Here is a 16,297-nt window from a genome sequence, read left to right on the forward strand (position 1 = left end):
TCATGCATCTCAGTTATACTCCTTTTCAAATTTTGTTGATGATGATGATTTCACATATGATGATTCTTCACATGATGATCACACTTCTTGTGATGATGATGATTTTGAGAACTTTGGGTACTTGAACTTGGGGATTCTCACATGTGACCCCGTTCTTGAGCCTTGTGTTTCATCTCCTCCTATTAATATCACATCACCTCTTGCACATGATGATGCGGATAGTGCGACAGTTTTGCCTTCTTGTGATTCAATGCAGCAAGATATCTCATGTCTTCCAGCTTCAGGTTCATGGGATGATTACTTGACAGACATTGCAAGTTTGTTTGTGGAATCCTACATTGCAAATTTGGGAGACACCATTGATATTCATCTTCTGCAACAGTTTTGCCTTCTTGTGATTCAGTGCAGCAATATATCTCATGTCTTCCAACTTCAGGTTCATGGGATGATTACTTGACAGGCATTGCAAGATTGTTTGTGGAATCCTACATTGCAGATTTGGGAGACACCATTGATGATATTCATCTTCTCTTTGATAAAGATGATCCTTCTTCGATTGTTGCGAAGGAACACTCTGACCCTCTTGTTCATTCTCTACATGATCATTCTTTTGAGGTTGACATGATTGTGGAAACTTATGTACAGCAATTGGAGGAGGTCTCTTTATCCTTAGAGGAGACATGTGAGTCTTTGGGACTTGTTCTACATTCATCTCCACCAGATCTTGGAGTGCCTTTTTTAGTAGTGTGGAGCAATTCACCACCTTTGGAGGGGGTATCTTTCAACATTGACATGGGGACACTTGAGCGGTTTTCAGAGATTCCATTCATCATGAGTTTTTTCCATACATCTTCCCTTCATGATTGGGAAGACCTAATGGATACATCTTTGGTTTTGTTTCTTCCTAAGGGGAAGAATGTTGTTCAACATTCGTGGAGCAATTTCTTCATACATCATCAAGCTTTTATCATTGGTGTAGATTCTACATTGAGGGGGGGCTTCCTAGCTTCTCTTCTTCTCTCATATGGGGAGGACTTTTTACTTACATGGGGTTTTGTTTCTTACATGTTTCTATGAGAGTTCTCTTGTATTGTTTTCATCTCTCTTTTGGGGGAGGGTGTTTTCCCATTGGGTTTTTCTCTCTTTTCCTGCTTTATGAGAGATTTCATTGCATTGGTTTGCATGCATTTGCATTTGTACATGGGTACCTAACATGGCCTAGTAGTCGGGACCCATCTTGCATTGCTTAGTTGCATTGTAAACTTAAGTGCATTCCCCTATGTTGCACTTAAGGGGGGCAGTGGTGTAAATAATGATTCATCATGGATATGATTACACCTTACTTAAGTTAAATTAGGATAATGTATTTCATAGTAGTTTGGGTGTGAGACACTGGGATGTTTGTGTCACACTGGGATAATGTGTAGGAGAATTTCCACCTTTTATGGTGTCATATTGTTACTACTTTATCATATCCACTTATTATGGAATGATAATTCCACCTTTAGTGGGTGATCCACCTCATGTGGAATATTTTATTATTTCTCCTACCTACCACACCTATCTCCTACCTACCCTTGTTTCTTATTGAGTCACATGTCATGTTTGTGTGCTCACATATCCATATAGCCTTACATATATAGGCAGGCTCATCTTCATTGTATGAACATCTATTGATGAGAATACAGTTCATTCTTATCCTATATTTTGTCTCTAATTTAACCTGTAATGAATCCCTTGTTGATGTTCTCTGAGAGCTTTTGATGGGAATATAAAGAATAGAGCAGTCACATTACCCATGTTCGCTGTAAACAATCGACATTGTAGTATTGTGAATCAACTGATAATGCACTTGATGATGCAGTTGAGAACACTAAATTAAATTCTAAACTCTCTTGGCCAAACCATACAGAAAATAAAAAACCTGCAAAATCAAATATAGACAACTTGAACATTTCCAGTACCATAGCAGATGAACCGCATGTGGCATCATAAAAAATTCACTCTGCACTCGTCTTGCAGCGTGGTGCATTGACTAAACAAGAGGGCCCCTTTCCTTACTGTCATTTTCTTGAGCACGTGGTTTTTTATTATGTCTTTGTCCTTTTCTATGTTCAACACCCTTCAAGTAGAAAAAAATTTAAGCAGTTTTTATGCCATGGGTTGTCACCCTGTCAGGAAGGTTATATTTGTTCAAACATTTTCCCTGCTAAAACTTTACATTATTATAAATGGGACATGAATTTCAAATATCTGGCTGATAATCTACCTTGATGTATCTTTTTACATCTTTTATGTAACATAATTATTTGTCGCAATAGAAATTCAAGAGACAACATTATGAACTGCCAATCATAATGCGAACAAAAATTTGCTAACCTTTTCTAGGACATATCTTCATCCATTAAACAATAAGATTGGATGCGGATTTAGTATAACTAAAAGTAGATGGGCATTGCCAACAAAGTTTACAATCAATATAATTGAGTGTATCAATAATCATAATTTATATTACAGTAAGGAACATATTCCAGTCGCTGTCAGCAGATTGATATAATCCTAGTAATTGTAGGTAAGCAAAAATATGTTGAAAGCAAAACTTATTTGCAGTCAAATGCGACAAAATCATGCCTATTCTTTTCTTTCTGACAATGCATTGCAACCTGATTTTGTGAAATCTCTTTGCAGCTTAAATAAATGAAAATTATAAATAAATACAATTCATTCGAAGAAATAATGTAATATTGCTACTCTATCAGACTAAATAAATCCAATTCATTCAAAAAAATAATGCATCGCTGCTATTCAATCAAACTTCAAAAACCTGTTGTTATGAACCAATCAAAAATTTATGAAACACATTTAAATAAGCCAGTGAAGCTCGCAATTCTGTAGGTAAGAAAATATGAAATGCATCAATCCCATCTATGAATTGAGAAAACTGTCAGATCAGGTGAGACCGCCTGTCTATAACTTATTTTATTGGGTGTAGAGAACCTCTAGAACTACAGATTCCCATTTTCTGAGTAAACCATCTTTATTCTCTCCACATGGTAATACGGTATGTTGTTAAACTAAATAAAGAAGATCAATTTGCAGGAAAAACCTTGATAGCAAAATATAATTGCCAAATAGATGCAACTCAATATTCTGTGGTCCCAGATCTCAAACAATCAAACTTTCCTCATCATGAACGACATACTTCTACTGGTTTTTTGAATTTCCAGAGTACACCTACAGAATTACACTAACTGAAAAATAAAATAAAAAATACTCTCATGGAAGAATAATCTCGAAATTTGATGTAGCCCATCTCTCCTGGAACATTTCTGCAGCTCGAGAAGCTTACTTGCTCTCAGAATCATAAAGATTAGTTCTGGTGGATATTGAATCAAGGACAAGCAATGTAATCAGTAGCAACTAATCTTGGTTTTCTTCTCTCATGTAGTAGGGTTTTGCAGAATCACCGACAAAAATCTTCTATTTAATTATTGAAGACAAATGGGGCATAGAGAGAAAAGCTACATAAAAAATTCTTCATCCTAGAAGGGCTTTGTACAGAAGTTAACAAAGTCCTCCACTAAACTTTGAAAAGATTATAATTCAAACCTTTGGCATGATGATGACATACAAAAAAGGTTGGAAAGACCGAAAGTAAAATAAAGTGAAATCATTCATGGGTCATAACACAAAATTGGATATTAATCATACTATCTAATAGAATGATTATATGACAAATATTTTGACGAAAACACAGCAAAAGATATAATCATCAGTATTGTGAACAAATATGAAGCAATAAACCTAGCCCTCACTGTCTTTGTAATTGACATCCAAAATCAAGGATTGATAACATTAACATAATTATCATGAACCAATGAAGAAAAATGCAAACACCTGGCTTTAAGAAAGTAGACAAAAGCATATGCATTATTTCTTTTCTGACATCACATTGCAACATGATTTCATTAATTCTCTTGAAGCTTCAAGTACTTTTAAAATATATGTATATCTAAATTTTTTTTTTTAAAAGTGTTGCTAATTAATCAGTTATCATAAACCAATCAAGATATACCAACTTCTTTAACGAAGCCACTGAAGGTTAGATAAGAAATTGTGAAATGCATTAATCCCATCTATAGATTACTAAATTGTCAGATCAGGTGGGACTGCTGGTATATATTATGGAATTAAGACTATATCATATTTTGATTAAGTTAAATGCTTTTGACAGGAGCTATGAACCGGCTCCGGAGATGGTTTTGAAAGGACCAAAAACCCTTGAACAAGAAGAAAGTCTATAGTAACACGGAGCTAAAAAACACTGAAGAACTGGCCTAAAGACTACAAAGGCCCCAGCAAACCAACCAGCTGTACAAAACCACCAAAACAGCCAACACAGTCAAGGAGTTTTGAAGCCAAATCTAACCAAAGAACTCATTTTAAGTTTCTTTGAAGAAACAATCTCAGAAGCTTCAGGTTTATTATTATCCCTAAGGTGGGGTCCCCAACAAAATCCTCAACGGCAAGGTCCAAACCTTTACCTTAAAAACTCACAGCAACTTGCTTTTCCATAAGGGAAAACTCCTTGGATAATCTATGCCAATGAGAGCAAACCAGTGAAGAAGACTCATAGTGGATAATCTACTCCAAACACCCGGCATGGAGTGAAACTTAATAGTGTTAGGTAACAGCATACCAATATCCACAGCACACACACAAAATCTGGCAAAAACCAGGCATTTCACATCTTTCATGACCCTGTCAATAGCAAGAAAAGAACCAAGACCACTGGCAATACCTCTTAAGATCTCTTCATCCCAATATTCCAAAGGGAGCACTCGGAGCCTCACACAAATGGGGACCCAATTAGATTCTTCCTTGGAAGCATCGAACCTAGAACATCTTTTCAAATAAAGGATACATTTGCCAAAGACCAAGGCCCTCCATGTATAATAGTACATACACTTACTCTCTCAAGGAATTGGAAGGAGAATAGCAAGAAACCATTTGACATTTCAGCCACCTAAAACTGACAAGCAACACGCCATCTTTTCAAAGCCCAGCTACAAATAGCGTCAATATTCAGACGAGAGTCTGAGAACCTCCCTATAAGAGTATTTGCCAAGCAAGCAGAGGCCTGAAAACCTCACTATAACAGTATTTACCAAGCAAGCAGAGGCTTTGTCAACCAAGGCATCAGGAACCCTCATTGAGAGGTAACTGAGGCAAGGATAGGCACAGCAGCACTTGACAAAGGAGCCTCAACCGAAATTAAAAAAACCACCAATTGCAAGTTCAACAGAAGGAACCTTAAACAGCATAGCAAATTGTGGCATGGTAGAACCCTCCACCAGAGAAACACCATCTTGAAGCCACAGCAATTATGGATGGGAACCAGAGGACCTGATAGTAGAAGCCACCTACATTGAGGCAATACCCACACCAGCACCAAGCAGAGAAGCTTCCTTGCATAGAGAAACCTCATTGGAAGGAAGGCCCCCCCCACACTCGACCTCCTCATTTACCAACATAACCTCTCCAGGATTCTTGACCACAAGAGTAGGCACTTGGGAAAGAAAACTCTTTCATAGGCCCAACTCAAAACTACCCTTTTAAGGCTCATTATGATCAGCACACGTGCAAATAACAGATGCTTCCTTCAACCTAGACTCCAAACTATATCATGTTAAACTAAATTAAGAAGATCAATTTGCACAAAAATCACCAATAACAAAATATAATTGCCAAATAGATGGTGCCCAACATTGTGAGTTCTAAGACATCTCAAACTATCAAACTTTCCTAACACCAACTACATTCTTCTCCTGGAATTTTATGATTCCATAATGGACTAACAAGATTAAACTAACCACAAATAGAGTAATACCAGATGAGGATAAAACAAAGACAATTTTTGCCACTCAATGGAGCAGCTTTGGATGCAATGTTATGCCTTTCAGCCTCAAGAATGTGCCAGCTGTGCTTCTTACATTGTGGTGAGCACATTTAAAGATTTCATTCATGAGTTTTTGTCAGTATACCTCAATGACTAGATGGGTGTATGAAGTGGTTACAAATCATGTTGATGCTCTGCACCTCATATTCAATTACCATCCACAACTCAGCATTGCACTCAACCTAAAAATGTTCACCTTCATGACACCTTTCAGCAGATTGATAGGGAACATCATATGGAAAGAAGGAATGCTGATAGATCCAGCTAAGGTGGCAGTCATCCTTCAATTAGAAGTCCTAGATACTCCATGTATAGCATGTGCCTTCCTTGGACAAACAGGTTGCTATTGCAAGTTAATCACGAATGCTCAAAAACGAAGAGCCCTATATCTGGACCATGCAACACCAGCAAGCATTTGATATATTGAGGGAGAAAGTCAGCATTGCATCAATCCTGCTATTTTCATACTAAAGTGCACTAGTTCACGTTTCTATAGATGCCTCAGCGTTTTCCATAGGGATCATTATAGTGCAAACAAGCCAAGGGGAACCTAGACCACACCATCTACTTTGCAAGTATAAAGTTGATTGCAACAGAACACAACTGAGCACCAACCATCATGCACTGAAGTACCTTGTTAATAAACCAATCTTGCGTGGTAGTGTCTGCTGCTGACTGATCCTTTTTCAAGAATTTGACTTCATCACATACACAAGAAGTTAATAAAGAGTGCTCAAAAAAGAAGAGACCTCTATCTGGACCATGCAGCAATAGCAAGCATTTGATATATTGAGGGGAAAAGTTCCTGCTATTTTCATACTAAAGTGCACTATGTTATGTGTATGTAAATGCCTCAGCGTTTGCCATTGGGATCATTCTAGACAAGCCTGGGGAACCTAAACACACCATCTACTTTGCAAGTATAAAATTGAGTGCAACAGAACACAACTGAGCACCAACCATCAGGCACTGAAGTACCTTGTTAATAAACCAATCTAGCATGGTAGTGTCTGCTGCTGGCTAATAAATCAATCTTGCATGGTAGTGTCTGCTGCTGGCTAATCCTTTTTCAAAAAATTTGAATTCATCACATTGGTGCACCCAGCAAGTATCATGTTGAATCCAACCATTTGTCAAGAATTGAGACCCAGGAAACACGGGGACACATTTTTAGCCTTTGTCCCCGCATCAGGGACATCTCGGGGACGGAGGACAGCTTGGAGATGTTTCCTAGCTGTCCCAAAAATTAAAATTTGCGCCAAAAATGTCCCCATAACGGCAAGACAGCACAGTAATGCCAGCCATCCCCACATTTTCAGCGGCATTTTTTATTAAAAAACACTCAAAAAAAATAAAATTTAAATTATTTACCTTTGTGGACCCCACGCCCCTCTAACCCTAACATGCAAACACAAAACACTCCATCTTAGGCATTTGACTTCATTTTTACATGATAATAAAAAATTTGCAGCCAAATAACAAGTTAGAAAGACAAAGAGGGTTTGAAGGTGCTGTTGGAAAGTAAAAAGTTAGACAAAGTCAGACTCTGATTATGATGCAATGTTGGCAGATGCTGATTAGAGGCAGCCATCATACTTTCCATTACTATTTTTTACAATTTTTGACATTTGTAGTGCAAACTTGGAGCCTTTGGGCATTTTGGTGTATGCAGTATAAACATTTTTCAATTTCATATCATATGTACATTGACATGAATTATGGAAGCAATGAAGTACACATCCCCCCATCCCTGCATCCTAAAACTTGGTGGAACATAGATTGAGGCTAGAGAATGAGCACTACACCACTTGAAGACAACCTCCCTGATGCACAATTCTTTCAGATCAACATACTTATTAATGGGATGGAAGAGATTGCTGCTCTCCTCACTTCCAGACAGGCCTCTGCCACTTACACAACTCCACAATGGAGTCAGCTTGTCATGTGCACAGAACCTTATCAAATCATCAATGGGCAACTTTATAAAATGGGCCTTGATGAGGTGTTGCGTCATCATGTTCTAGACCATGAACGTTCTATGATACTTAGGGAATGTCATGAAGATCAAGCCCATGATCACTACCAAGGGCACAACACAACACAAAAGATTCTCCATGCTGGACTTTGGTGGCCAAAATTGTGGAAGAACCCTCATGACTATGTGCATAGTTGCAACATCTGCAAGCACACTCATAAAATAAACTAATGAGATGAATTGCCACTGAATCCCATATTAGCACAATAACTTTTTGAAAATAGACCATTCATGGTGTGAGGCCTATTCAACTTGCAGCACATCATTCTATAGCACACTACGTTTTGACAACTATCCCCTACTTAACCCATTGGACAGAGGCCACAATGACAAGATTGCAGTGCTGAGATTGCAGCACTTCATTCTTTAAAACATCATCCCTTGATTCAGGTGCTTGTTGAGCCTCACCAGCCAATAGGAGACCCATTCCATCGTTTCCACTCTCCAAGTTCTATTGTACACTTTCATGATTCAACAGCACAAGAGCACTCATACCATCCACAATCCGATGGCAGAGTAGAATCATTCAACAAGAGCCTAAGAAATATTCTCTAAAAGTTTGTGATGTAGGGTGCAGGAATTGCACATATTGTGTTCTCATCGTACTCCGGACTTACTGCACCATGTCCAAGCACCTCACCAACCATACAACTTTTCAGTTGGCATATGGAAAAGTAGTGTCTCTGGTGGAGTTCATTTTGCCCAACTTGCACGATGTGCAGATAGCATGGATGGATGGAGAAAACTCTCTATGCATGTGCCTCTCAGAGTCAGGAAACTTAGGTGCGAAACTTTTTGGCAATCCAAAGCCAGTGCATCATGAAGCAATGACAGAAACAATGGCATGATCACCACATCCGAACATTGCAAGTTTCAACCTAATAACTTGGTAATACATTTTTTATAGCAGATTTCAGCACCATCCCAAGAAATTGAAAGTACACTAGCTAGGTCTGTATTTGATACATGAAATTGAACAAAATGATGTGACAAGCTTAAAATGTTGAATGTGTTACAAGTGTGGTTGTCGTTGCACCAAAAGATCGACCTGTTAATGCCCGCTACAACCACTAGACTTATAGAATCCATAGGAGGCGGTTAAGCCATGTCACAAACCCGAGCGCTGCGCTACACAGCACAAGGAGACCAAGGGCGCACACCTTGCAACAATCCCCCCAGCACAAGCGAGGGGTTTGAACCTCTGACCAAGCTCTGATACCACTTATTACAAGTGTGGTTGTCGTTGCACCAAAAGATCAACCTGTTAATGCCCGATACAGCCACTAGACTTATAGAATCCACAAGAGGCGGTTAAGCACAAACCCAAGCGTTGCGCTGCACAGCACAAGGAGACCAAGGGCACACACCTTGCAACAGAACGGCACCCCTTTGAATGTAAGGGTAAATGGCAGTCATCTCACTCCATATGTGGAGAGATCACACACAGTTCCGTATTGAAATTCTTTGTTCTCAAACACTCAGTAATAAGGTCACTTGGCCCGATTGTTTGCATAGGCAATTTATTCAGCTTTTTTTTATGGGCCCGTGCCTTTGTTCTAATTTCAAGTCCTCTATGTTTAGTGTAATAAATTTCTCTATTTGGATAGTTCTTTATGTTTATATCTTGACAACTTTATATACATCCATCTTCTTTGTTGCAAGTTTCAATCACTTGCTTTTGCTTTTGTTCACAAACAAAGCAACTATACTTGTGCCAATAAGCATGCCCCAATGCAACTTGATGCCCAAAAATTGACAGGGCCCATTGCAAAAATCAAGACCCTTGCACAAGCATAGAAAAGGATTAGCCACTTGATTATGGCCACGCATAACTGATGTACATTCCAACACTTCAAGAGTGGCAAAAAGTCTAGTAAAATACACATATCTATGCCACAACATGCATATTGTTGGCTTGCGTGTCCATAATGACACCTCATCCTCACATTTGTCCAAGGAACACGTTAATTGGCATTGCCCAACTCAATGCACTTATAAACTGCACACGATGTGTTGTTTCAAACTGCACACGATGTGTTGTTTCAACAAAATTCATATGAAAATGTTGCCACATCAGATTGTTAAGCCAATTGTTTGAATAGATGGGGATGCACACCTTGCTTCCAACTAGCCTATGACATCAACAATATTGAAATGCACCCAACTTTTTCACAATCATTCTACACACGCATGATGAGGTGAACGTCTTGTGAATTTCTGATCCATGTATGAATGATTTGGCACTTTTGAGAAACACAGCCATTGTGAGGCTGCAAAGTGATATTTATTGCATGGGATTAATGACAACCAAGCCACAAGGCTAACCATAACTAGTTAATAAAGCCCACTCAAGCATGTGATGCAATTTAGTTATGAAAACAGGTAACAGCGGAGATCTTTTTTCTGTCAATTAATCTACTTTTTTTATATTTGATTGGCTATGAAAGTGGTGGCAACAATTTTTGCTGATTCCTGAGTTTATAATGTGCAGTTCTACTAGGTATTCCTTAATGAGCAGTTAATGTGCCTATTGATCTAGCGCACATGAATAAGCCTGCCATTTCACAGTGCACAACATACAACCTTCAAGCACTTTGTGGATGCCAAATTCTAATAGTCCCTCCATGCCAGAGGTTTAGGATACATCCACACTAACAAAATTCAACCTATACCAAGCAACATTGGGTGTTAATTTCAGCTCTAGGTTTCAAATAAATAGAAGTTAAACTTCAACCAAACCTGCAACTTTTGAGTGCAAAACCTGCACAAACAAACTTCTCAAAGTACAAAAACAACGAATAAAATTGAAATCAGAATATATCACTTCTTGTCTAGAAAAAAAATTTATTCTTCTGAGTTTTTCTATGTATTACACAGTGTGCCCCTAAAGTCCTAAATGGACCTCCCAACTTGGACGAAAAAAACACAATGCTTTGCTTTTAGGTATCTTTGTCGCAAACAAACCCACTAAATGTAAGCCTACAATGCCCAGAATAAATCAAAAATAAAAATTGAACGCCTAAAAATAAAGACAAATTTTGTAGCTAAAACTAAAATAAAACGAATGACCATGATTGGCAGTTTTACACAACAATAATAGTCATGAATGATTATAAAAAACAAAAAAAACATACCCCTACATCTGGAAACCCACTACCTGAATCATTGGTATTTCTGGTTCTCATAGTGTCTTAAGTTTATTCGCAGAGCCAAACAAATTGAAACCAAACAAGAACCGCCAGCAGTTATTTACAAGTAGCTGATAAAAGCGAAAAACCAAGTATGAATCAATAAACAACAAATCCTACAAAAAATTGTACCCAATAGAAAGAACAATGATGTCCCTAATGTGTTTTTCAAATAATTTGATTTCTGAGCTGTGAGAAATGGGATGTCTTACATAGTTTTACAAATGACTTATTTAAGACAGATTGCCCTAAATGAAAGAATAAATAAAGAATTGTTCTTTGTAAGGGAAAAAAGGATACACCAAGTAGAATCCATGGAGAAAAGCGCCGCCTAGAACTGCTGTGAATAAACGATCTCTTAAAACTGGTCGTTTCTTCAGAGTTATTTTAACTACAAAACACCCCAAATGAAAAAGGCATATCAAAACAACTTTTTGCATATAAATTAAACATTAACAAGACCAAGATAAGCAAATTAACAATACCAACAAAAAAAGAGGTCAAAATTCAACAATGAGCTCTGAAACTTACTGAGTGGAAGGATTGGAGCGTACATAAGAGGTACCAAAAATTTAATGGGGGGTTTCCTGGGTTGCCTCGTCATCTCTCCTCTATAATAACCAAAAATATGTACCATTTAAAAACAGAAAAACAAAACGATTATAGCAAAAGAAACGAGTGTATGAAAAGTACCCAGATAAAATCGACGGATCTGATGAAGAAGCTTGAGCAGAGGCCATTTTGGTATCTCAGGTAAACAGAGAGATTGAAACTGTGAAATAGAATACAAAAGCAAAATGAATGTATTGGGGAGTTCTTAGAAGACCCTTCCCCGCTATAAAAGGATTACTATATTTTATTGATCCTTGAATTTCAAGAAGTCCTAGGTGTAAAGCAAGAACAAAAAATTTGAGTCTCTCCTCTTAAGGGGAATTTTTTAAGTTTTACTTGGTCAACACTTATACGAGGATTCCTATATTTAATTTGAATGTGTGAAAGTTGCATACATTGAATTTTTCCTTCGTTTAGGTTTAACTCTAATGAGGGAAAAAAAAAAATCATAAAATAATTATTTATTTAATAATTTTATGCACTTAAAGCTTTTAAACAGTAAATTTTTTTGTTGTCTTTGTATACTACTCAATTGCTTGTAGCTATTTTTCTCGCTTATGGGTAGTAAAGATGAATACTATAGGATCTGTTGTGCACATAAAAGTTGAAAAGTGGTCATTTCAAAGTGATGCCTAATACCTACTTAAAGATGCCCCTGAAAGCAATAAAAAATAACAAGTTAGTTAAACATGTCAAATACGTAAAACATCCAAATATAACTAACTATGATACCTTACATGCTCCATAGATAGAGCTAGAAATGGATGTGTCGATGCTCCATTTGATTTGATTTGCTCTTTTGGATTTGGACATTGGATGCTCTCCAAGTTACACAACAATGGGAGATGATTAGATTGATCAAGGGATGAGTGGATTAAGGTGATGGATTGTAATGACAATTTGGCATTATGAGGTTGAGATGAATGGAATGAGTAATGAAATGAGTATAATGAGGATGCAAAAGGGAATTGAATTGGATACAAACTAACAACATGATATTGCAAATGAAGTAGATGATTTGTGAAGGGAGGAGACTTCAATTTATAGATTTTAGAATTTGAAATGGACGATTGAGATTGAAAGATAATGAAGGGCCAAAATTGAATGTGAGGAGATGAGGTGGCTTGGGTTCATAGCCTTGTGAACTGTGTCACAAGGTGTCAAGTCTTGGGAAGAAAATTTGGCATGGGGAAGAGGGCAAGGTGCGTTGTGTGATCACATCTTGGGAAGAACATGGAGATAAGTGGAAACACTTTTGGCAAAGTGTAAGAGTTCAAAGTTTGAGGAGGATGGCATGTGGCTGGAAAGGGAAAGTGTAAGGTGGCTCTTATGGGGAAAAGCATTCTCACACCTGTGAGCATCCATGGTCAAAGATGAGGTGGAGGAGGAAAATGACTTGTCCATGCAAGTTTATTTTTGAAGGGGAGTCACATGTGGACCTAGGCAAATGGGATGAAGTTTAAATTGAGGAAAATGCTAATGGTGATTAAGCTTGGGTTAATTAGCTTAATGAAGGAGATTCACTAATACATTTGGTCTATAATTCCGACGGAGAAGATATATTGTGACCAAATTTGATTTTTTTTAAAGAAATGCATGAATTCGTCGGAATTCCGACGATAATTTCACATTTGGTTTCGACAGAGAAAGCATTAGCAATGAAATTTGTTTTTGTTTGTTTCAAAAAGTGCATGTGTTCGTCGAAATTGCGACGACAATGAGCATTATACTTTAAAAAAAAAAAAAAAAAGAGGGCAAGTCATTTGTGCATTTGAAAACCCGCGTAGGCTTCCGCATCGAGCTCAACCCCTGGCAAGATCAAACGGCACACTCACCATTCGAGGTAGAATCTTCACCTTCATTTTAGATTTGCATAATATGAGGAATTTTTGAATCTTCGAATTTACATAATATTTGCATGAGGAATTTTGGATTTGCATAATATTTGCATAATTTATGGAATTGCTTGGGTAGAATCTTCACCATTCGAAGTAGCTGAATCTTCACCTTCATTTATTGATTTGCATATATGAGGAATTGCTTGCATCCCACCCATTGCTTGAGCTATCCACTACATTACACAACTACCCATGCTTTGTTGTTCCTAGGTCAACATCATTGGAAGTCTTTTAATGTTGCCCCCATGCCTCAGTTGTCAATGTCCAGTCTTCCCCTTTCGCCACCATGAATTCTATACACCCTGGAGGGCAATCGACCTCTCTTTCTCTTTTCTCTCTCTCCCACCCTGCCCCTACCATGGCACTAGGATGTATACACGACGAAGAACGAGCTAGCCAGTTCTAGGGAGGTAATAGCAGAGGAAGCATATATGCCTACGTCTGATAGCATACTATAAAGCATATAATTTAAAAAGACTTGATTATTACAGTCATGTTCAAACACAACATGCATCTTTCCAAAGAATCAGTTTCATGAAGATGTATCTAGGCCTAGAAGACAAAAAAAAGTAGCTATAAGTTACAACAGTCAAAAGCACAGGGATAGTCTAAGTGGGATTTTATAGTGAAATGAAGTGCATGGTATCACAATAGTCTTATCAATGAAAATGATTGTCATTCATCATTAACTTCAAATAAAACAATGACATCATCACCATGCTAGATCACATTTAAAATAGTATCAGATGGGAGTCACATTTATTTTAACTATCACAAAGTACACATTCATGAAGTATTAAATAGAATAGCCAAGACAGAGGTCCTCATGAGAGGAATACAAGAAGTTCATTGTATGTGTAAATAGTCTTTAGGATTACAACACACAAATTTTCATTTATAGTCAAAGATCACAATGATAATGAAGACCTACACAGCCCTAGAGGAAGTAAAGAGACAACCCAAGCTTGTGATTTGGGTTCAATATCAACATCAATGAGTACCATAGCAGTAGTGAGAGAAAAAACAATGATCACCCCATACCCAAAACATGGTGATCTTGCAAGCTAAGGATTAGAACACAAATGGAAATACAATGCACAATTAATTCTACAAGAGCCTTCATCATCATTGAAAAGACAAGATAGAGTTGCAGACCAAGTCTTATGTTCAATTATGCTAAAGTATTTTGGTGTTTTGAGACTGCTCTCTTTCATGTTTGATAATGAACATCTATTTTACTACTTTATCTCTATTCTTAGATTTGGTCCAAGTCTTTTATGTATATAATTTGACAATGATTTTATCATTTTGACTATGTTTCCAAGGAAAATGATGGGCCATTTTTATTTCTTTGAAACATTGAATCTACAATAAATATTATCAAACACAGTAGCTAGTGATGGCTCTTTTTTACTGTGTTTGCCTATATGTTGCCCTATAACTAGCCAAATATATAGTCTCTCTACTTGAAGATTCTTCATGACTTATCTCACTGTCAAAATCAACTTTTGGGTTTTCTCTTCATGGTATTAAGGTTCATGATTTTAGTTGTTCTATGATTTATACCATGGATTGATCTATCTTATTGTGTATAGACTACTTGTTACTATTTTGTGGCTATCTCTTTTTTATAAGCTTTGTCCTAACTTTTTCTCTTTGGTTGGGTTGTCATTGAGATTTACATTTCAAATCTTTGCCCATGATCTCACTATTATTAATTTGGCTAGGATTGTTATCACTTGTACTTTGCCATGTGTATTTGGTTCCTATTGTGTATCATCTTCTCGTGACTTCTTTAGGAGGCTTTGTGTCTGCTCTTAACACTATCCTAGAAGATATTTACTATATTTTCAATGAAACTTGGCTTTGTTTACTTCTTATTCACTATTTTGTTGGTGTAGCTATTCCTTTCTATGTCTTCTTTTAATGTGTGCTTCAAAGTGATGTGTTTCTCACAATTCTTTTCCTTAGACCTATACATAAGGCTTGTCATTGTCATCTACATACCTCAGTTATACTATGCTCTCAGACTTAGGCATATCTGTGTTTCCTTGCACATTTACAAATGTGCGTGAGAGTCGTCTTGAACCAGTTCTAGGGAGGTATCTAGCAGAGGAAGCTTCATAGCATTAAAGTTTGTGTTAATATGTTCCAAACATAAATGTAAATTAAAAAATAACAAATATACCTCAATTTTGAAATGATTTAATGTTTCTAGAACATGTTAGTGTATGCTTTCATCATAGAAAAACATAATGTAGTTGATTGTAACTGATGTAACAAAGTTGTATCTTTGAATGCCTTGTTCCTTGATTATAGATATATTCTCAATTGATTTGAATTGCTTGATTGAAAAATTGGTTACAGATGTGGGTTGGAGTTTATAGGGGTTTGAAGTGAGAAATATACTTGTATCTATGTGCAACTTGCACCTTTTCAAATTGAACTTTTGGAAAAGTCCAAATTTGGAGAGGAAATTCCTACTATTTGCAAATCCAACATTCATCTTTCAAATTTTAGGTCTAATTTCCATGAACAAGGGTTCCCAAGACCCTATTCCTAGAAAATTGAGCCATGAGGAACATCATGAATAAGGGAATGAACC

At 37.1% G+C, this 16,297-nt stretch overlaps 1 protein-coding gene across 1 annotated transcript; it reads right to left on the reverse strand.

Moving 5' to 3' along the window:
* Nucleotides 1-2,861: 2,861 nt before the first annotated feature.
* On the reverse strand, nt 2,862-12,078 carry LOC131044139 (uncharacterized). Its single transcript, XM_057977399.2, has 4 exons — nt 11,876-12,078; nt 11,714-11,793; nt 11,483-11,573; nt 2,862-3,376 (listed from the first exon to the last, which is right to left on the reverse strand). The coding sequence occupies exons 1-4, from the start codon at nt 11,920-11,922 to the stop codon at nt 3,346-3,348; spliced, it is 249 nt and encodes an 82-aa protein (XP_057833382.1). The 5' UTR covers nt 11,923-12,078; the 3' UTR covers nt 2,862-3,345.
* Between the last annotated feature and the right edge of the window lie 4,219 nt (nt 12,079-16,297).

Source organism: Cryptomeria japonica, chromosome 7 (genome assembly GCF_030272615.1).
Source record: "Cryptomeria japonica chromosome 7, Sugi_1.0, whole genome shotgun sequence".
NCBI classification, from domain to species: domain Eukaryota; kingdom Viridiplantae; phylum Streptophyta; class Pinopsida; order Cupressales; family Cupressaceae; genus Cryptomeria; species Cryptomeria japonica.

Coding starts and splice junctions, on each gene's coding strand:
- LOC131044139 (XM_057977399.2), bottom strand. CDS start 11,922: ATGGCCTCTGCTCAAGCTTCTTCATCAGATCCGTCGATTTTATCTGG. Junction 11,794..11,875: donor GATCCGTCGATTTTATCTGG/GTACTTTTCATA, acceptor TGGTTATTATAG/AGGAGAGATGACGAGGCAAC. Junction 11,574..11,713: donor CGCTCCAATCCTTCCACTCA/GTAAGTTTCAGA, acceptor GGTGTTTTGTAG/TTAAAATAACTCTGAAGAAA.